This window comes from Kogia breviceps, chromosome 9 (assembly GCF_026419965.1).
Source record: "Kogia breviceps isolate mKogBre1 chromosome 9, mKogBre1 haplotype 1, whole genome shotgun sequence".
NCBI classification, from domain to species: Eukaryota; Metazoa; Chordata; class Mammalia; order Artiodactyla; family Physeteridae; genus Kogia; species Kogia breviceps.
In genome coordinates, this window is record NC_081318.1 from 48,641,525 (window position 1) to 48,664,746 (window position 23,222).

The 23,222-nt window shown below is 36.1% G+C and overlaps 1 protein-coding gene across 2 annotated transcripts in view; it reads right to left on the bottom strand.

Annotated features, from left to right (window-relative positions):
• The window catches only part of TAX1BP1 (Tax1 binding protein 1), a 97,154-nt gene that overhangs the window by 11,230 nt on the left and 62,702 nt on the right, over positions 1 to 23,222 (bottom strand). Inside the window, exons 12-16 of one of the 2 annotated variants that reach the window (XR_010842190.1) lie at positions 22,412 to 22,509; positions 18,874 to 18,999; positions 15,667 to 15,738; positions 1,971 to 2,469; positions 1,555 to 1,738 (exon numbers count right to left, since the gene is read on the bottom strand). Coding sequence is in view for 1 of the 2 variants with exons in the window: in XM_059073525.2 (XP_058929508.1) it covers positions 1,555 to 1,703; positions 2,286 to 2,469; positions 15,667 to 15,738; positions 18,874 to 18,999; positions 22,412 to 22,509 (629 nt within the window). In the remaining variant the exon portion in view is untranslated. The remainder of the gene's footprint in view (positions 1 to 1,554; positions 1,739 to 1,970; positions 2,470 to 15,666; positions 15,739 to 18,873; positions 19,000 to 22,411; positions 22,510 to 23,222) is intronic. The other variant, XM_059073525.2, reaches the window with a different exon arrangement.

The following is a 23,222-nucleotide window of genomic DNA, read 5'->3' on the forward strand; positions in this document are numbered from 1 at the left end:
ACTCAGAGCTGCTTTTTATATTCTAACTAAAACTACTTAACTAAAAATCATTTGCAAGTGATTTTTGTTATTGTAATGACAAGAATTTTTTTTAAAAAAAGGTCTGAATGTACATAAAAATTAGTTTCTGTCTAATGTGAAAAATCTTCTGATAGCCAAATACAATTACCCAAGATGTGCCTATTAAGACCCCTTCCATCTCATTACCAAATCTAAGCATGTCAGCAAATGAGCACAAGACTCTAACACTGCTTCTCATGGATTTGCAGGAGGGCAAAGCACACAGATCAGAAAGAACATTCTGCTAATTAAACTGAAGCAGATGATTACAGAAGAGAAGAGCGTGTCACATGTAACATCTGTGCCAAGAATGATCAGATTAAATATGCAAAATGTGAAGTAAAGGTGTGAAAAAGCAGTAAGATGATACTCTAGACTTCATATAGGCTACCAAAGTTCTGACAGTTTTCCTCATTATTCCCAGTAATGGATATAGGAGGCCAAAAGGCAGAAGAGAGAAATACATTTTTCTCCATTATGGGTGTTGAGCACTAGGGCTAAAATCATGCCTGTCTGAACACTGATCAGTTTCTGCAAAGGTTAATAGCAATTAAATGCAGCAAACTAGATTAAATGAGAAACAGGTCATGATACCACTGTACTTGGCAAAGAGCACGATAAAGCATTTCTTTTAAATGCATCTTAATGCACAGAAAATCCAAAAAGAGCTGCTATGAGGAAAAGAATCTATTAAATGGTGAAGAAACCTCTTAAATGAAATAAAAAGAATGCCATGCCACGTAAACTGATTCAATTATCAACAGTACTGTACTGCTGAGAGATTAAATACTAATGATGTCTACAAGATTATTTCTCTGAAAAAAAAAAAAACTATGATACACACACTCCTTCCTTTTTCTTGCTAAAGATAAGGAAGAGTCCACTTTATAACAAAGTGGGATATAAATGCAAAACTGAAAAGATGCACACCAAAGCATAACACTGTCATTAACACTTTGCTTCTTGCAACCTAATACAATCAAAAGAATATAGTAAATTACTGTGATAATTACGATTAAATTATCTGTGACTACAGTTAATACTGTATTGTATATTTGAAAGTTGCTAAGAGAATAGATCTTAAAAGTTCTCATCACAAGAAAAAAAAAATATAGCTGTATGATGATGGATGTTAACTAGACTTGTTATGATGATCATTTTGCAATATACACAAATACCGAATCATTATGTTGCACACCTGAAACATGTTATATGTCAATTATAGCTCAATTTTTAAAAAATTTTTAAGATTAAACTATCTTATAACTACAATATTCTAAGGTCATTCTCTCAATAAATCCTAAAGTGTAAGTCTGAAGCATATTAATGGTTGATTTTTCAAATTTAAATACAAGCAGATTTTTCAAAAAATCAAGTAAGTAATCATGTGTACACACAAGCATACACATTCTCTCTTTCCACACACACACATAACTCTCTACACAGGACAAAAAAATAAAAGGGACAGGCCCAGAAAAGAGAAATTCAACTTACTTTACTATCCTCAGGGTCTTCTAAACCATCAGGTCGACTTAGGTTTCGAGCAGGCTGGCTGCAGACAACATTATCTTCCAGTCCCCAAGACGGTACTCTCACAGGTGGCCTTTGGATTTCATCTGGGTAAAAAGCACCATCTGCTCCATCTGAAATAAAAATTTTGGAAGGGTAGGGTAAAAACCTGATACTGGGCTTCCCTGGTGGCGCAGTGGTTGAGAATCCGCCTGCCGATGCAGGGGACACGGGTTCGTGCCCTGGTCCGGGAAGATCCCACATGCCGCGGAGCAACTAAGCCCGTGAGCCATGGCCGCTAGGCCTGCACGTCCGGAGCCTGTGCTCCGCAACGGGAGAGGCCACAGCAGTGAGAGGCCCGCATACCGCAAAAAAAAAAAAAAAAAAACAAAAAAAAAAACCTGGTACTAAAATTAGAATCTCTGTGTATAGCTATGATGAACAGAATATAAAGAACCACTTTAGTGTATCCAAAAAATGTTTTTTTTAACCCAAATATCTTTAAAAATAAGAACTATGTGCAATAAGCAGACTCCTCATTCATGGTGTACTGCTTCTACATGAAGCCAGTTAGTGTTAAACATTAAAACTGCTTATTATAAAACAAGATTTCTATTAGAGTTGATCATACCAACAGTTCTCTAATCCTAGGAAGATACAAACAAACAAAAATACCTCCACATTCAGCTGACCCCAACCAAAAATATTTTAATAACCTCTTGTTTCCTGTGTTGCATAAGGATTACCAAACTGCAGAACTGGTTGTGTATCTGGCACTGCAGGAACATGACCATTTTGCTCAGAGCTTGTGTTGAAACACTGTGAGATCTGCTGAGGACTCTGGGAATTCTGACCCTCCAATTTCCTTTCTGCTTGATTTTCTATACTCCTTTTAAGTTCCTAAAATTAACAAAAACAAAGGTGAATAAGCAACCAAATATTTTTTAACAAGAGGAGCATTAAATATTTAGCCAAAATATAACAATAAAATGATTTCCTTATTATATTTAAAGTATAAAGTTGGAAAGGCTGGTTCTCAACTTCTCATAAATGTCCCTTCCACATCTAACAAAATCAGAAAACAGGATAAAGCCCAATATACTTTCAAATTTATTTGTGCCAATAAAGTATCCTTTTTATTGCTAATTGAGAGGAAATTGCGAATCTCTTACAATTTAGCTATTAGTAAAAATCATAAGACAAAAAACAACTCAGGCTGCTTCCCTGGTAAACTCTATCGAACATTTTAAAAATACTAATCTTGTAAAAACTCTTTCAAAAACTAGAGGAAAAAACACAGTCTCAGCTTACTTTACAAGGCCAGTATTATCCTGATACCCAAACCAGTGACATCACAAGAAAACGGCAGACCTCAACTGCAGACCCTCATGAATACTGATATAAAAATCCTTAACTTAATTAAGAAATCAAATTCAATATTAGAAAATACATTGGGACTTCCCTGGTGGCGCAGTGGTTAAGAATCTGCCTGCCAATGCAGGGTACATGAGCTCGATCCCTGGTCTGGGAAGATCCCACGTGCCGCGAAGAAACTAAGCCTGTGCGCGACAACTACTGAGACTGCGCTCTAGAGTCCGTGTGCCACAACTAAAGCCCACGCCTAGAGCCCATGCTCCGCAACGAGAAGCCACCACAATGAGAAGCCCTCGCACCGCAAGAAAGAGTAGCCCCGGCTCGCTGCAACTAGAGAAAGCCCACACGCAGCAACGAAGACCCAACACAGCCAAAAATAAATAAATTTATTTTTTAAAAAAATCATGACCAAGTGGGTTTTATCACAAGAATGCAAATTTAGTTTAACATCCAAAAATCAATGTAATTCATCACATGTTCATAGACTAAAGGAAAAAAAGCATACAATCATTTCAATAACTGTAAGAAGAAACATTTTATAAAATTCAACAGGCATCCATGATTTTTTTTAAAAAAAGACATCTACAAAAACCTACAGTGACTCTTAATGGTGAAAAATTAAATGGTTCTACCTAATATCAAATATTAAGGCAAAAATGTCTGTTCTAACCACTTCTATTCAACATTATACTGGAGTTTCTTTCTTTTTTTTTTTTTTTAATATTTATTTATTTGGCTGCACCAGGTCTTAGTTGCAGCACTCGGGATCTTCGCTGCGGTGTGCAGGATCTTTTAGTTGCTGCATGCGGGATTTAGTGTCCTGACCAGGGATCAAAGCCAGGCCCTGTGCATTGGGGAGTGCAGAGTCTGGACCATCAGGGAAGTCCCTATACTGGAGGTTCTAAACAGTGTTAAGATTAAGGCAGACAGACTGGAAAGGAAGAAGTAAAACCATCTTTACTCACAGATGATATGATCATAGAAGTGGAAAATCCTAAGCAATACACTAGAACTAGGAAAATGAGTTAATTTAGCAAGGCTGCAGTATATAAGGTCAATATATAAAACCAACTGCACTGCTATATATCAGCAACACACAACTGAAAAATGAAATTTTTAAAAATTCTATTTATAGTAACATTCATAGATAAAAATTAAATACTGAGGAATAAATTTAGCAAAAGATGTGCAAGGCCTAATAAACTAAAAGCCACAAGCATTACTGAGAGAAATTAAAGAGAGCCTCAGCAAATGGAGAAATATATACCATATTCATGGACTGGAAAACTTATTTTTATGCTATTAATTCCCCCAAATTGATCTACAGATTCAATGCGATCCCAATCAAAATTCCAGCAGGCTTTTGTATAAACTGACAAACTGATTATAAAATGTACATGGAGGGCTTCCCTGGTGGCGCAGTGGTTGAGAATCCGCCTGCCGATGCAGGAGATACGGGTTCGTGCCCTGGTCCGGGAAGATCCCACATGCCGCGGAGCAGCTAAGCCTGTGAGCCATGGCCGCTAGGCCTGCGCGTCCGGAGCCTGTGCTCCGCAACGGGAGAGGCCACAACAATGAGAGGCCCGCATACCGCAAAAAAAAAAAAAAAAAAAAAAAAATGTACATGGAAACACAAAGGTCCTGGAATAACCCATTCTTAAAAAGCAGAACAAACTTCAAGACTTACACAATCTGATTTCCAGACTTATTATAAAGCTATAGTAATCAACTGAGTAGTTTTGGCCTAAGGATAAACAGATTGGGGGTAGGCAAACTTTTTCCATAAAGGGCCTGATGGTAGATAGTTTCAGCTTTGTAGGACACATAGTCTCTGTCACAACTATTCAAATCTCTCTCTGCCATTACAGGCATAGACAATATCTAAAAATGAATGGGCATGGCAATGAGCTTTAATAAAACCTTATTTACAAAAACAGGCCACAAGCCAAATTTGGATGTAGGCCTTAGTATGCTGACCCCTAATATAAATCAATAAAACAGAAAAGAGATTCCAAAAAGATACCCATACTCTTGTCAATTAATTTTCAACAAAGATGCAGAAGTAATACAATGGAGGAAAAACATGTTCTTTTAAATATATGTTAAAAAACTGGATATCTGCATACAAATAAACAAATTTTGACTACATATCATTCCTTACACAAAAATTAATTTTAAGTAGATCATAAATCTAAACCTAAGAGCTGAAACTATAAAATATACTGGATTAAAAAACAGGAGAGGGCTTCCCTGGTGGCACAGTGGTTGAGAGTCCGCCGGCCGATGCACGGGATGAGGGTTCGTGCCCCGGTCCGGGAAGATCCCACATGCCACGGAGTGGCTGGGCCCATGAGCCATGGCTGCTGAGCCTGCGCGTCCGGAGCCAGTGCTCCACAACAGGAGAGGCCACAGCAGTGAGAGGCCCGCGTACCGCAAAAAAAAAAAAAAAAAAAAAGAGAGAGAAAATCTCTGTAACCCTGGGTTACGCAAAAATTTCAGATAGGACACATATAGCATGAACCATTAAGAAAAATATTGCTAAACTGGACTACTTCAGAATTAGAAGCTTTTACTCTTCAAAAGATAATATTTTTAAAAATGAAAAGGCAAACCACAAATTGGGAGAAAATATTTCCAAAATATATAACATAGAAATTGTATTTGGAATATATTTTTTTAAACCTTAAATCCAAAAAAAGATAACCCAATAAAGAATTAGGTAAAAGATCTGAACAGACACTTCACAAAAGAATATATATGAATGGCCTGTAGGCACACGAAAAGATGTTGAGCATCACCAGTCAGTCATCGGGGACTATGTGGAAAAAATGAAAACACTAATCTTAAAAGATACATACACCCTAATGTTCATAGCAGCACTATTTAAAATAGCAAAGATATGCATGGAAGTAACCCAAGTGCCCATTAACAGACAACTGGATTAAGAAGATGGGGGGGTGTGTGTGTCTGTGTGTGCGTGCGCACTTAAAAAGTCAAAGACAAATACTATATGTATGGTATCACTAATATGTGGAATCTAAAAAATAATATGAATGACTGTATATAGAAAAAAGAAACAGACTCACAAATATAGAAAACAAACTTGTGGTTACCAAAAGGGAGAGGGGAGGGGGGAGGGACAAAGTAGGAGTATGAGATTACAGATAAAAACTACTATATAAAAAATAGATAAGCAACAAGGATTTACTGTGTAGCATAGGGAATTATACCCATTATCTTGTAATAACCTATAATGGAATATAATCTTCAAAAATACTGAATCACTATGCTGTACACCTGAAACTAACACAATATTGTAAATCAACTATACTTCAATTAAAATTTTTTTTAAGTTTAACATTAAAAAATAGTAATTTAAAAAAACACTAATCGTCGAAGAAATTAAAACTAAAACCACAATGAGGTAACCTTACACAGTCACTGGAATGACTAGAATTGAAAACTGACAATACCAAGGGCTAGTGACTGGAATGCTCATATACTGCTGGTGGGAATGCAAAGTGTACAGCCTCTTTAGAAAACAATCTGGGTGTTTCTTAAAAACATACACTTAGGGCTTCCCTGGTGGCGCAGTGGTTGGGAGTCCGCCTGCCGGTGCGGGGGACGCGGGTTCGTGCCCCGGTCCGGGAGGATCCCGCGTGCCGCGGAGCGGCTGGGCCCGTGGGCCGTGGCCGCTGGGCCTGCGCGTCCGGAGCCTGCGCTCCGCAGCGGGAGGGGCCGCGGCGGTGAGAGGCCCGCGTACCACAAAAAAAAAAAAAAAAAAATACACTTACATACCATATAAGCCAGCAATTCCCTTCCTAGGTATCTACTCAAGAAAAATGAAAACACATGCCCACAAAAAAAACTTGTAAGAGAATGTTCATAGCAGCATTACTCATAACAGCAAAACATGAGAAATAATTTGAATGCCCATCAGCTGGTAAAAGGATTAACATCTATCAATTAGTGAATAAATTCTGTATTTATGTGAAATGCTAGAAAAAGTAAAACTATAGAGTAACAGAAAGTAGAACAGTGGTTGTCTGGGACTGGGGGTAGCTGGAGGAATAGACTACATGAACATGAGGGAACTATGTGCAGCAATAAAACATTCTGAAGTTTGAATATAATGGTAGAGAAATATATGTATTTGCCAAAATTCATCAAATTGCACTTAAAATGAGAGAATTTTATCATATTTAAATTGCACCAGGGACTTCCCTGGCAGTCCAGTGCTTAAGATTTCACCTTCCAATGCCGGTGGGGTGCAGGTTCAATCCCTGGTTGGGGAGCTGAGATCCCACATGCCCCACAGCCAGAAAAACAAAACATAAAACAGAGCAATATTGTAACAAATTCGATAAAGACTTTAAAAATGGTCCACATCTAAAAAAAAAAACAAACACTTGAAAAATAAAAATTAAAAAATTCAACCAAAAATATTAACAAAGGATATAAGGATGAAAATTTTCATCTGTAAAGTAAAATTCAGCTGGTTTTGCTGATTGTCATCCCTTGGGAGTAGAGATGAGACTCTATGTTAACAAATTTTTACCTATAAAATGATCTTAAAATAGAGTAAGTGGCCTTCAAATGGAATAAGTCATTATCATTGAGAGCAAAACTGGTAAACATGAAAAATGCAAGTCAATTTAGGTTTGAAAAGAGAAATGGGAATTAAAAGTTCTTCCTAAGCACGTGAAAAGAGTACAGAGGCATATGAAATATAACATATTGCAGGATTAGTAAGTGAATGATTTACTTAGAACACAGGATGCATGTTAAGAGTAGAAGAAATGCAGCTAAAAACACAGGTTGAAGGGCAAATGTGCCAGACGTGTCATACAGTTTACTACAATGGGCCTAACAGTTCTTGAACAATAATAACACAGTGAAATGGTCCTTAGCAAGGTTAATCTAGCAAAACTATACTGGGCACAGTTGAAGGCAGAAACAATCAGGGGGGCAGCATGACATGGTGGATTGGAGTCAGACCAGAATTTGCTCATCAGCTCCAGCACAAACAACCCTGAGGAACTTACCTTTCCCAGGCCTCAGAGGACTACTGAGAAATGAGGGGAGTGTTTAGAATACAGCAGGCCCTCAATGGATGTTCCCTCATCTCCTGTCAAGACTCAAAAACCCCCTGACATACCACTATAGTAATTCAGGATGTTTAAGTGGAAATGTGAAGAGAGAAAAAGGGAGAGAGTAAATTTTTAAAATATTTCAAAGATGATTCAAGAAAAGCGAAAAAAGGGCATGAAAGCAGTGAAAGAGTTGAGATGATAAAATACTCTACAAAAGCGTAAGCAAATCAATTTAAAGGAGTATCATTAAGTTATTCTGTAAGCAAACAATAAACTATTTAAATGGAGTCAAGGGTTTCATCAAAACATTTATGCATGCGCTGATAGAGCCAAGGAACTTCATAGATAATTCCAACCTAATAGTTTCCTCTAGGTTCATACTCTACTCCTCTACCATCAAAGATGAAATAAATCCTCTGCAAATAGTATATGGGTAAGAAAAGGAGGAATAAGCAGCTTTGATTCTTCACGGGGGAAACTGGAGGCAGGGAAAACAGAACACAGGAACATGGACAAAATAGTTATGATTAGGTTGTTTGGCAAATTAGAAGATTGAACTCTTAACTTAGAGAAGATTCTTAAATTTGTATTCACAATGCATGCCTCCCCCCCAAAAGGATTCATGTTTAGAATTCAGGAAATACATGAACTTAGATGAAAAAAAAATTTTTTGTATCTTTTCACTAACTTCTAACTGAAATTTAGCATTTTCTTCAATTATGGATGTAGGCAAAAAAACATAGCAACAGCTGCAGTACCTTTAATTTTGTCACCCACAAAAATCACAGATATACTCAAGACACCTTCCATTAATCATTTAAAAGTATATATAAATATTACTCTTCTATTCTTAAAAAGGAAGCAGATCATCTGGAAATATGAAATAATGATTCAGAAAAATTGCTAGTCAGGTACCTGATGTTAAACAACATTTTGAAATAGCTTTACTATAAAATATTTTTTAATTTTAATTTTTTCTCTGGTAATAGTTAATAAAGTACTTCCCACCATCATTTTTATCGTTATTTGCCATTGTGCTTTTGCTTTATTATTTTCTTTACTCTTCCCTTTTCATATTTCTAGTAAGGGGCTTATACAGAATATCTGAAATAGTATGAAAATGATAAATAATTCTAAATAGTGGTTTTGGAATGACATGAAAAAAGATACTTTAAGGTATATTAAGTTTCTAAATAAATTTAAATAGGTAAGGTTTTTAATCCTAAATTACTTCATACTATTAAAAGTTATTTTTAAATATACATTTTTATAATACTAGGGAGCTAGTTACTTTAAAAAACTATAAAGAGTTTTTATTCACACATATGTTCAATATTTACTGAGTATCTAATATGCAGCAGGCACTGCTCTCCAGGTACTAGAGATTTAGGAATAACTGAAGCACACAAAAATTCCTGCCCACATGAAGTCTGTATCTAGAGCAGGGCAGATGGACAAGAAACAAAATAAGTAAAATACACATTCTGTTAGATGGTGATGTATCCATTTTGTCATTTACTCACTCAACTAATGCTTCATGATCACTTGGTTCATTCCAGGCACTGTCTGGATCTAGGTTTCAGTGCTGAAACAAAAAGGACTTAATCCTAACTCTGCAGGATTGTGGTAGGAGTGAGGGTACTGAGAAACACTGGGGGAGAAGACAAACATGAAGCAAGTTGCTGAAATAGCAAACAGAAATTCTTATAAATACAGTCGTTAGAAGTAATATAAAACTATAGTGTCAATAGCAGGGAAATCAAGAGTAACTCAGGAAGACAGGAAGTAGAAAGCAAACTGGCCTACTTCTATTGTATTCCTGACAGGGCAGGGTATTAACTGACAATAAAACTGCTGATCCCACTACATTTCTTTTACAAAATATTTTTGTAAACAAATGCTATAAATTATGTTTGCCCCATTAACTTGTTTAGTCATTCAACAAATATTCAACTTCAAATATCAGGCACTGTACTAGAGGCTGCAAATACAGTGGTGAATAAAATAAACATGATCCCTGTTCTTCATGGGCCTTATAATTAAGCAAAGGGAGTTGTTAGAGAAATAAGCACAGAAATATTAACTACAAATTATGGTAAGTGCTATAAAATAAAAGTATAGCTTCCAGGTTTAAGTTTAATAAAGGTACCTAATTTAGACTGAGAGGTCAAAGAAGTCCTCTCTGAAAAAGAGAGATTTAATCTGAGACTTAAAGAGTAAGTCAATAGTAGTAGGAATAGTTAAATATTCAGAGGAAAATAATAGGAATTATGGGATATACTTGAAAAATTACCACTGGGGGAAGAGAGAGGGGAATTACGGTTGAACAGATAAAATAAGATGGCACTGGGACATTCCTGGCAGTCCAGTGATTAAGACTTTGCCTTCCAATGCATTGGGTGTGGGTTCGATCCCTGGTCAGTGAGCTAAAATCCCACATGCCTCATGGCCAAGAAAAAAAAACAAAACAAAACATAAAAACAGAAGCAATACTGTAACAAATTCAATTTTTAAAAGACTTAAAATTAAAATAAGATGCCACCAAGTAACATCTGTTGATTGCTGGGTGAGAAGTACAACTGAGTTCATTACATTATTCTCTTCTTATTTATTAAATTCTTCTGGGACTACCCTGGCAGTCCAGTGGTTAAGACTCCGTGCCTCCACTGCAGGGGGCACAGGTCTGATCCCTGGTTGGGGAACTAAGATCCCACATGCCGTGTGGAGCGGCCAAAAAAATTTCTTCTTTAAAAAAAAAAAAAGTTAACAAAGAATTGTAGGCAAGACTAGCAAAGTACGTGAACAAGGGCCCTGAAACAAGAAAGCAATTCATGAGTTGTAAGGCCCGAATGACTACAACAATTCTCAAAGTGTGGTCCCCAGACCAGTAGCATCAGGAACTTGTCAAATGTGCAAATCTCAAGCTCCACCCCAGACCTACAAATCAGAAACTCTGTGAATGGAAGCCAGAAATCTGTGTTTTAACAAATACATTGTAAAGCAACCATACTCCAATAAAAATTAATTTTTAAAAAATGTGGTACCCTAACAAACGATATTAAATGAAATTATATGAACATAATGTGAAAAAGGGCAATTTTCAAGATAATCTATTCTGTGGCATTCTATATATATGATTGTATGTTGACCTTTCCCCACAAAGGCACAAGCTCTGCTAACTTTTATTTAGCTTATAGTAAGTTATGACTGTACTCTTATCATTACTTATGATGTTGTATTTGCTCATATTTCCCTAAATACATGTTGTATATCGCCATTTAATCTTTAATATTACAAAAAGGCAAAATATTTAAATAAATTTGATCATTACCTAAAAAACAAATAATACAGGTGGTTCTGATTCAAGGTCAAGATTGAAAACTACTACTGAGAGAAATTCTACAATAGAGGAGAGTCAAACAAGAAACTGTGGCTTAAAATGGGACTACAGAGAGAGAGACCAGACATATAAAATATTTATGCTACATTGAATCTTGGCGGGAATTCCCTGGTGGTCCAGTGGTTAGGACTCTGTGCTTTCACTGCCGCTTTCACTGCCAGAGGGCACAGGTTCAATCCCTGGTTGGGGCACGAAGATCCCACAAGCCACAAGGTGCAGCCAAAAAAGAATTTTGGCATTTATCCTAAATGCACTAATGCATGGGAGGCCCATTAAGGAGCTTCAAGCAAAGAAAGGATCATCTTTACATTTTTAAAGGTTACCCTGCCTGTGGTTTGAAGAACCTTTTACTTCAGTCAAACATAGAGGAGGAGGGACTTCCCTGGTGGTCCAGTGGTTAAGAATCCACCTTCCAATGCAGGGGACGTGGGTTTGATCCCTGGTCAGGGAACTAAGATCCCACATGCCACGGGGCAACTAAGCCTGCATGCCGCAACAAAAGATTCCGCATACTGTGACGAAGATCCCACACGCCGCAACTGAGGCCTGATGCAACCAAATAAATATTTTTTTTAAAAAACATAGAGGAGAGTGACTTCATGGAAGATGGCAGAGAAGAAATTATGGCCCTCACCTAACTATCTGCATGGAACTGAATCCTGACAACAAGTAGCGAGCTCAGAAGTAGATCTATACCCGTGAGATGACTGAGCCCCATCTGACACACTGACTGCAGTCTTGCAAGATGTCTAAAGAGGACCCAGCTAAGCCACACCTGGATTCCTGACTCATAGAAACTGTGAGATAACAAATACTGTTTTAAGCCACTACATTTTCAGGTAATTTGTTGTGCAGCATAATTAATAGTCACCATATTGTTTTCTGTTTATGATTTCAGCCATTTGTAACACAACAAAATATACAAATGGTTATAATCATTTAGCACTATCTCTCACTGTTATATATGAAACTTCAAACTAACTATATAAAACATTCTCTATATATAATTTTACATATAAATTATATATAAATTTTATATATGAAATATATATATTTTATAAATGTAAAATATATAAAAATAAAGTATCCTGACTGCTTCTCTCTAGCATTAGCTATTAACTCCAAGCACAACATACACTTAGAGCCAGGTTTCTTTCCAAAAATGGTTAAGGTACATCCATATTTCAAAAAGTTGTCTTAAGCCTTTGGAATATGTATTTTGTCAACTTCTTGTCAAATCTGATTAGGTCATCATGGTTTTAACTTTGAAATACACTTGATGAAAACTCATACCAGAAATAAAAAATCATTTTCTTACTCTTCATTTGTGTTCCTATTGTTTTAATTAGCTTTAATCTACTGTTTATTTGCAGGGATCTTTTTAACCCACTTGTCATTTTGTGTTACCATACACTGCAGGGGGCGAGGGAGGGAGAACAAACACAAGTAACATTTGAACGCAATATACTGACAACCGGGTGGGGGGGGGGGGATGACTTGCAAACAATCTTGAATTCAATTCTATTCTTAATAGGTTTCCTTCTTTTAGTGATATGGCTCTAGCAGTTCTGAAGGTGTGGGATATTGGAATTAGCAAGTAGATTCAAATGTATTGACACTATTGGGCACAGGATTCTCACTGTGAAAAAGGTGTACAAATAGGAATTAATGAAGGCAAGGGGAAATTCCCTGGTGGTCCAGTGGTTACGACTCCACACTTCCACTGCTGGGGCCAGGGTTTCATCCCTCGTCAGGGAACTAAGATCCTGCAAGCCACGTGGCATGATCAAAAACAAACACAGACACATACCAACATCCTTATCCTGATAATCTCTGTAGTTAGATAAAATTACTGTAATGACTTCTATTTAAAAATGCCTCTTTAAAAAAAAAAGGAAAGGAAAGCAAGGAAGAACCAGTGTGGAAATGGACCAAAACTCATGATATCTAAAATACAAACCTTTCCCAGCTCAGAAAATGAAAGGATCTACAAGCAATGAGCACACCTAGGGCCTGTATTCTGGGTTCTAAATACCATTTTCCCACTAATAAGCAACCAGAACTCCTTGGAGAAATAAGGACCAGAGCTTCTTCATTGTAAAAACTGGCCAATCCCAAAGATGAGGGAATAAAGGTATGAGAATATCTTGCAGTGCTAGAAAAAAATTAAGTGCTCCAAAGACCAACAATATCTTTTTGATATTGAGGCAGATCAGGAACCAGCTTGAAGGTATTCCCACTGACCAAATCTTAGACTATGTGAACATCAAAAAAATTAATCCATTGACTAAAAAGAGCTCATATTAATGACTACCAAGTAGGAAGATAAGATGATATGTATTAAGATTAGATTAGATAGACACACAGATGAACATAGACACCCAAATACAAATTAAAAATACAGTTGGCCCTCCATATCTGCCAATGCAGAGCCAGCCAATGCAGAACCCATGGATACTCAGGGCCGATGGTACTACACCATTTTATATAAGGGACTTTAGCATCCTGTGATTTTGGCATCCTTGGAGGGGTCCTGGAACCAACCCTGAGGATATCGAGGGATGACCGTACATACATACGTAAATACACACTGTGATATAAAAAACATTTTTGGTCTTGTCCCCAGTTCCTGGCACAGATCTCCTAAAACTTCTGGAATTTCCTGAATGATAGGAGTGTCTTTTGTCATTCATAACAAGCCCCTTTAGACACTGAATTTACGGCTAACAAGGGGACTCCTAGGTTTACAAAATTCTAGTTTTTTCTTAAAAGCTTGAATTTTATCATTGGCAACAAATACTATCAATTGGTTTTCCTTAAAGTAACAGGCTCATTTCCCTTCTTTTCAAGAAAATATCTGCCAAATACCCCAGTCTGAATAACCAGATTTTGTCTATTAATAATTCTTTAAAATAGAAATAATATGCCATGTAAAAAGAGGCTAGTTCAGCTTAGAACTCAATCACACAGTGCTTTACCTTTAAAGGTACTTTAATGCCACTTTACTTCATTAGGCTAAAGTGCTTTGGGAATACTTCCCATTTCATTACACAGAATATTAAAAACACTCCCCAGCTTCCCTGGTGGCGCAGTGGTTGAGAATCCGCCTGCCGATGCAGGGGACACGGGTTCGTGCCCCGGTCCGGGAAGATCCCACATGCCGCGGAGCGGCTGGGCCCGTGAGCCATGGCCGCTGAGCCTGCGCGTCCGGAGCCTGTGCCCCGCAACGGGAGAGGCCACAACAGTGAGAGGCCCGCGTACCACAAAAAAAAAAAAAAAAAAACACTCCCCAGGGTCAAGCTTCAGTAAAATTAATATTTTACTGTTTCTTCATGTTAAATGAAACTTTTTTTTTTTTAAACTGTGAACGCATGGTTAGGATGAATACAGTAACTACTAGTGCAGTTTGATGCCACTGCCTTGATTCAATATTAATACACCAGCAGTTCTCCCACCACTGCTGTTATACCAAGTGCAAATGTAACAGAGTAGGGAAAAAAGCAAATGCTGTAATATTACGAAAACTGTTTTATCTTTGTAGACCTCTGAAAGGGGATGGGGACCCCCAAAGGACCACGGACCATACTGTGAGAAATGTTGCACTACAGCATATTTTATATTATAAATGTATGCTCTGAATGTTAGGTTATGCTACAAATCATTAAACAACTTCTAATATGTTTCCTATTACAAAAGAAAACCAGATAAATACATTAGGTATAATTTTAAATTTGTTTACTGTTCTCTTAAATTTGAACACTGTAAAATTGTCAAATACAAACTATGTAACAAAAATCAAACTAAGTTTCAACACTTGAGCATTTTTCTAACAAAATATTTTTAAATATTATTTAACTAAAAACGTTTTCCACCTAAGAGTCTTTACACCTGTTTGTCGTTTCTCTAGTCATTTAACTTAAAAAAAAAAAAAATCACCCTCACATAACAGTAAAATGTGTGTCCCTTCATAAAGCTGTATTATCATTCAGTGTCATATGAAACTTTTGTGATACGCGGGCCTCTCACTGTTGTGGCCTCTCCCATTGCGGAGCACAGGCTCCGGACACGCAGGCTCAGCGGCCATGGCTCACGGACCCAGCCGCTCGGCGGCATGTGGGATCTTCCCGGACCGGGGCACGAACCCGTTTCCCGTGCATCGGCAGGCGGATTCTCAACCACTGCGCCACCAGGGAAGCCCTGAAACTTTTTTTAAAGTACACTGTTCAATACCTTCTCCCTGGAGAGGTTTTCCAAATATGAAGTTAGACCATTTATCTCTTTGTCCTTCTCTGCCAACTGAAGCTGAAGAGAGAAAGAAATTATCATTATTTCTCATCATCTACTTTCTCCTTACCCCTCAAGAGTTAGTTTATACCATTCTATCAAAATAATTCCTATTACCATATCCATATATTTTCCTTGTTCTTATTCTTTGATATCTCTGAATTACTTGTCGTTATTGACTAACTTCCCTTACTCTTAAAGCTTCTCCCCTGGTTTATGTGAAACTGCACCAACACTGTTATCCTCTCATGCTCTTTTTTTTTTTTTTTTGCAGTACGCGGGTCTCTCACTGCTGTGGCCTCTCCCAGGCTCCAGACGCGCAGGTGCAGCGGCCATGGCCCACGGGCCCAGCCTCTCCGTGGCATGTGGGATTCTCCCGGACTGGGGCACGAACCCATGTCCCCTGCATCAGCAGGCGGACTCTCAACCGCTGCGCCACCAGGGAAGCCCCTCATGCTCTTTTTTTTTTTTCTTTTCTCAAATTCACATAATTCGTTCCTAACAGTGATGATCCTAAACATTAGTACTCTTGCCTCATGCTCTTTTTTAAAAGTCTGCTTCTTCACCATTACAAATATAGGTATTCTCCAAAGTTTCTTCTTTGGCTTCTTCTCTCTACACCCCTTTCTTCTATGCCTTCAACAATCATGCTCATATGAATAAATCACAAATATTAATCATGTGCCACACTCTCTCCTTCCCAAGATCCGACTCTGCCTTTTTAATTGTTGGGTAAACATGTTTTCACTGTTGTCCTTCTGCACTGTAAGGGTAAAATATCCCAAACCTACTTTTCTATTTTTGTTAACTGATACTATTAATCTCAGAGCACACCGTGATTGAAGCTAAGAAACTATATTAAACACTCCTTCTCCTCTTCCTCTACTCTTCAACATTTTCAGTCTCCAAGTCTTTCATTTATTCAACAACTACCCATTATTTGCCTATTACAGCATAAGCATTATGGATACAAATAAAACTATTCTTCAATGTTTTTTCCCTAAGGCTTTCCTTGATAGATTCAATGGTAGGTGATTGGGGAAGGTATCCAAGGAGATGGCCTTTAATCAATTCATTCTAAGAATATTTGTACCTAATTTTCTTTACCTTCAAAAACCCTTCCCACAGGCTTCCCTGGTGGTGCAGTGGTTGAGAATTTGCCTGCCAATGCAGGGGACACGGGTTCAAGCCCTGGTCTGGGAAGATCCCGCACGCCGCGGAGCAACTAGGCCTGTGAGCCACAACTACTGAGCCTGCGTGTCTGGAGCCTGTGCTCCGCAACAAGAGAGGCCGTGATAGTGAGAGGCCCGGCCACCGGGATGAAGAGTAGCCCCCACTTGCCACAACTAGAGAAAGCCCTCGCGCAGAAATGAAGACCCAATACAGCAAAAATAAATTAATTAATTAATAAACTCCTACCCCCAACATTTTCTTAAAAAAACAAAAACAAAAAACCTTCCTACCTGTTTAAGTCCCCCCAAATCTGGCTTCAACCTATCTTTCACATCTATCTACTCCATCACAGATATTGAAGTCCTATTACTCAAGACTGTCACAGCTCCCAGATTATGCTCTCTACTTCTGACCTCCAAACCTGTAATGCTTTTCCATCTCTTTAGAAAGATGTTTCTTTCTTTTCCCAGCTCTGTTTATCCTCCCCTCCTATTTGGTCTTTCATAGGTCTCGTTTCTCCATAATATCTAACTCCTAAATATTCCATTGGAAACAGCCCTAAAGTATTTAGACTTACAGCCTATGTAGAACTTCATCACATTTTTGTCTTGTCTCTGGTGTTTGTGTCTAAGCAGCACAAAATACGGGGAAAGGCACTAAACAAAAAGCCAAGCACCGTCACCAGTTGCACAACCTTAAATATGTTGTTTAATCTCTATGTTAATTTGTATCATTAATGAAATAAAAACATTATTCAGCTTCCCATGGGTTTGAAAGATATTACCTAGGTTGTGAATGTGAAAGTTCTGAATATCATGATTACACTTCTAGCACTCCTTACTAGATTATAAACTCCTTAAGCATAGCATTGTGCCTTACTTATATGATCACCCACATAATAGCTAACACAGTGCTTTATATTTAATAGGCTTCAATAAATATTTAAATTATTTTTCCTAATCAATCTGCAAAAATAAAGTTTCATATAAATTCAGTATTCATACTTTTTAATAATAACAGAAGTTCCCAGGCAAAAAAAAAACAATATTCACAGTGATCCCAGGAACAACAATAACCTCATGAACTAAGTTTCAAAATTTCATCCTGACAGCAGATGAAGATTAAAAAAAAGATCAAGCAGTTAAATTACCTTAGCCTGTACCAACCCAAACAAAGTAATTCTTGGTGTCTTTAAGAATGTTATATTTTAAAATTAGATTATAGGTATAATTAGCTATGACAGAGCAAATTTAAATCATTTAGAACTTCCAGGCCTTTAGTCACACACACACAAAAATGCCAATTATACACACATGCACATACCTTAAAATACTTAAGACTACATTTTATTACTTAGAGAGAAAATGTCTTTCCACTTATTAATTAGCTAGATAGCCTACTAATTTTCTTCTCCAACATTTTTACAAATATCATTTACCATTCAGGCTTGTTTGTTGCCTAATGTTAAATTGGCAAAAATAATCTTCATTAATTAAGACTGTATTGCTTACTCTGCAGTATCTCATTTAGGATGACAAGTAACACATTTTGGTGATAAATTTAAAAACCTTTACATAAATTTTAAAAATTACTGATCCTATCTTATTACACTCCCCCAAAAAAACCACCCAGGCCCTAGAATAATTTTACAAACACATTCATAATTAAGTGAACAAGGAATGTGAAATGATCATTTTCATCTTAAAAACTAAGCATGATTTAAAGATATAATTTCAATAGCCATCTGAATCTGCAAAATGAAAGCCACAAGGGCAATGCATATGGGTATCTATTTTCTCAGTTCATAGTTAATGAACTGTATTCAACATAACTAAATACATAGTACATTTTTATCTATACATGAAGATACTATCCCAATTACCCATGTTGAAACTTTACGTTAGATTGACCAAATAATAGATAGCACATTTTCAAAAGTATCAGGTACTATGCCTCAAGTTATACAAATAGTAAACTTACTTTGTAATTCTCCTCTACTTCAGCTAGTTCTAGTTTCACACATTCAGCAATTTTCACTTGTTCTTTCCATTTCAGCTCCATTTTTGCGAGTTCATCAGCATATTTATTGCATTTTGTTTTCTCATCCTAAATGAAATTAGTATAATTACCAAAAGATTTTAAATCCATATACAGCTAATATCTATACAAACATACTTATGCTGATTATAACACTGTTGTAAAGGTATAAAAATTGAAATAACCAAAATGTCTGTCAGTGGAAGACTGGACAAATCATTTTATATCCATACAATGGAACAGAATATATTTATTGAAAAAGAACAAAGTGATCTAAAAATTAACAAGGAAAAATAGCAAAATACATTAATTGAAAATATCAAGTTGCAAAAACAATATATAGTATAATCCCATTTCTGCTTTACAAGTTGTTTAACACAATTTTATATGATGTCTATGCAGTATATGTAGAAAAAATAAACCAAATTTATTTACTGTTTTTGGCCACATCACACAGCTAGTGGGATCTTAGTTCCCTGACCAGGGAATGAACCCGGGCCCTTGGCAGTGAAAGCTCAAAGTCCTAACCACTGGACTGCCAGGGAATTCCATAAACCAAAATATTAATAGCCCTTATATCTGGGGATCAGGATCATAATGGTACTTTTACCACCTGTATTCTTTACTTCTGTAACGCCATAAGATTTCACAATAAGCACACATTATTTTTGCAAAGGACATAATAAAAATCACATATTTATAATGCTGTTGTTTCCATATATTAATAATTAAAACTCTGGGATTTCCTGATCAAGACAATCTTTAGATGGATTTCCTATACATTGCTCTTCTCTACAACCCAGAATGTTAAAAGAATGGAGTTTTAAAACATGACGAGGGACTTCTCCAGCAGTCCAGTGGTTAGGGCTCCGCGCTTCCACTGCAGGGGGCACAGGTTTGATCCCTGGTCAGGGAACTAAGATCCCACAAGCCATGCAACAAGGCCAATAAAAAAAATTTTTTTAATTAAACAAAAAGGAAAGAAAAAATATGTGCTTTATGCTTTGAGCAATTCCATGGAGAAAACTCTTTTCAACAAAAAATGCTGGATCAATTAAATATCCTTACTATACACACCACACCTCACACCATACACAAAAATAAACTTAAAATGGTTATTAATAGGACTACAAGAACCTAAGACTACAAAACTTCTAGAAAACAAGAGAAAATCATTACAAGTTGGAGTAGTAAATGTTTTCTTAGAACATACAAAGAACATATAAACAATAAATTGATAATCTGTACTTCAGCAAAACTAAAACTTTTTCTAAAAACACCATTAAGGAAATAAAAAGGCAAACCACAGACTGAGAGAAAATATTTACCCCACATATCTGACAAAGGACTTGTATCTGGAATAAAGAATACTTACAACTCAATAATAAGATGAATCCAATTTTTTAAATGGAAGAAGATGAACTCACAATAAAAAGGAATAAACTATACAAAGTAAGTCAGAAAGAGAAAAACAAATACCATATGCTAACACATATATATGGAATCTAAAAAGAAAATGGTCATGAAGAACCTAGGGGCAAGACGGGAATAAAGACTCAGACCTACTAGAGAATAGACTTGAGCACACGAGGAGGGGGAAGGGTAAGCTGGGACAAAGTGAGAGAGTGGCATGGACATATACACACTACCAAATGTAAAACAGATAGCTAGTGGGAAGCAGCTACATAGCACAGGGAGATGAGCTCATAGCACAGGGAGATCAGCTGGTGCTTTGTGACCACCTAGAGGGGTGGGATAGGGAGGATGGGAGGGTGGGAGACGCAAGAGGGAAGAGATATGGGAATATGTGTATATGTATAACTGATTCACTTTGTTATAAAGCAGAAACTAACACACCATTGTAAAGCAATTATACTCCAATAAAGATGTTAAAAATTTTTTTAATAAATAAAATTTATTTAAAACAAACAAAAAAAGGAATAAACTACCAATAACAAGCAACAACATAAACAAATCTCAAAATAACTGTGCTGAAAGGGGACAGGAAAAGAAGAACATACCATATGATTCCATTTATAGAAACAGTACAATAGATAGGCTAATCTGTAGTGGCAGAAAGCAAGCCAATGGTTTCCCAGGAGTGGTGAGAGAGGGAGGGATGAGTTGTAAATGAGTACAAAAAAGCTAATGGAGTAATGGAAAGGCTCATTAGCTTGACACTGTGATAGTTCCACAACTATATATATATATATATATATATATATATATATATATATATATATATATATATATATATATATATATATATAAACTGAACTGCAGACCTTAAATATATGCAGTTTATTGAATTTCAATTGTACTACAACACAGTTGTAAAAAAAAACCAAAAATTACCTTGAGGAAGTTTTTAGCTTGAAAGAATATTCTATCTTCCTTTCAATAATACTATATAATGAGATTTTTAAAAATATTCATCCAAAATTGTTTCATACTTACTGAAAAATAGGTTAATCCCTTATAAGCAACTACTCTGACCTCAAGGGTAAAACTGTTCTCATCAACCCTCTACAGAAGGACCTTCTGAAGCAACAAAAATGTTCAGTTCAAAGTCTGATTAAAGGATTACATTAAACTAATATTATCAAGACAGTAACATAAAATATTTTAAGTTAATTACTATAATAATATATGAATTTCCTCATATGGCTCTAAAAATTATCCCTCTCCTCTTCATATGAACAGAGAAACAACACACAAAAAAAATATTTAATTGAACAAACAAAAAAACATACACAAAACATCTTTTCCTCTCTTCCTCAAATCAGGTACAAATAAGAAGCATTTTCCCTTTGTCCTTTAAATACTCCAGGAGTGAATACTACTAGGAAGTTGCAAAACTTAAATGTTTGAATAATAGTTTAATATAATCAAAATAATACTGTAAAGGCAACCACTCATTTGGGTACCATTCCTTTTTTTCCACTTTACAAATCTAGTCACTTTAGGATGTGGTGAAAGTCTTTGCTATTATTATAGTAAGTGTAAAAAAGAATACTTCTTTTATGCAGTTCAAACATTTTTCATGTATCCTTATCAGAAGAAGACAGACAATATCCAACCCCAACCTCAATTAATCACTTGCCCATTATCAAGAGAAGGACATCAGGGGAACAGAAAACAATAGCTTTAGGATCGTGTTTTCTTTTTTTTTTTTTCCCCATGCTGTGCAGCTTGTGGGATCTTAGTTCCCCAACTAGGGATCGAACCCAGACCCACGGCAGTGAAAGTGCCGAATCCTAACCATTGGACCACCAAGGAATTCCCAAGGATCATGATTTTACACACATGCCTACATGAACAGGTACACAGAACAACTCCCACTTATCATCTCAAAAGTGAAACTAAATATCAGTATATGGGTATAAAAAAGAAACCCTGGGATATCCATCAATCAAAACAATAAAGATAAGCTAAGCCATTACATTTGATAAATCTTTCTCTTACAAGAGAGGTAGCTTACCTGCAAGAGTTGTTTACATTTATTATACTTTTCTGCAGCAATTTCTTTGGTCATTTCAGAGACTTGTCCCTTAGTTAGATTGTCAAAATCTATCTCAGCTATAACAAGGCAGAAAATTAAAAGATTATTAAAAATTATTTTGATCCTTGTATTATCTTCCTGGTCTGAATAACATGAGGGTCAGTATACTGTGAAATATAATAAATGGAATACTAAAGGAGAGAAACATCTATTTTAAAACATCTATTCATACACTAAATAGAGAAAGACAATATAAACATTAGATGAGATTTTTTATTTTTAATTTTAAATTTTTCATTCAATAATTTAAAAAATTATTTTTAACTAGCTAAAAATAGCTCTAAAATGGCACAGAAATTGTTCTCTATATACTTAATAGATAGGATATATAGGAAAGCCATACTCTTTGAGAAAACATATTAAATCATTTTTCTAGTCCTTCACTACTATTCAATAAGTCTTTATTAAGTCAATATAACACCTTTCCTGGTACTACACAGGATATATAGAAATGGAAGGCAGGATCCTGTTCTACAGCAGTTGAATCTAAATATTTAATAGTATAGGAAACTTATAATACATTTAAAAAGTCTAAAACACCAATTGCCCCAAACACTACACAATTAAATATACTTTACATGCTCTAATGTTTATTTTTGTTATTGTCAAATCTTTAACATAAGGTGAACAAAAGACATTAGGACAAGTGAAAACCTAGAGTTAATTTAAATTTTCATGTTGTTCATGTATTCACTATGTCTCTCTAATCTGTTCTGTTAATAAACTAATA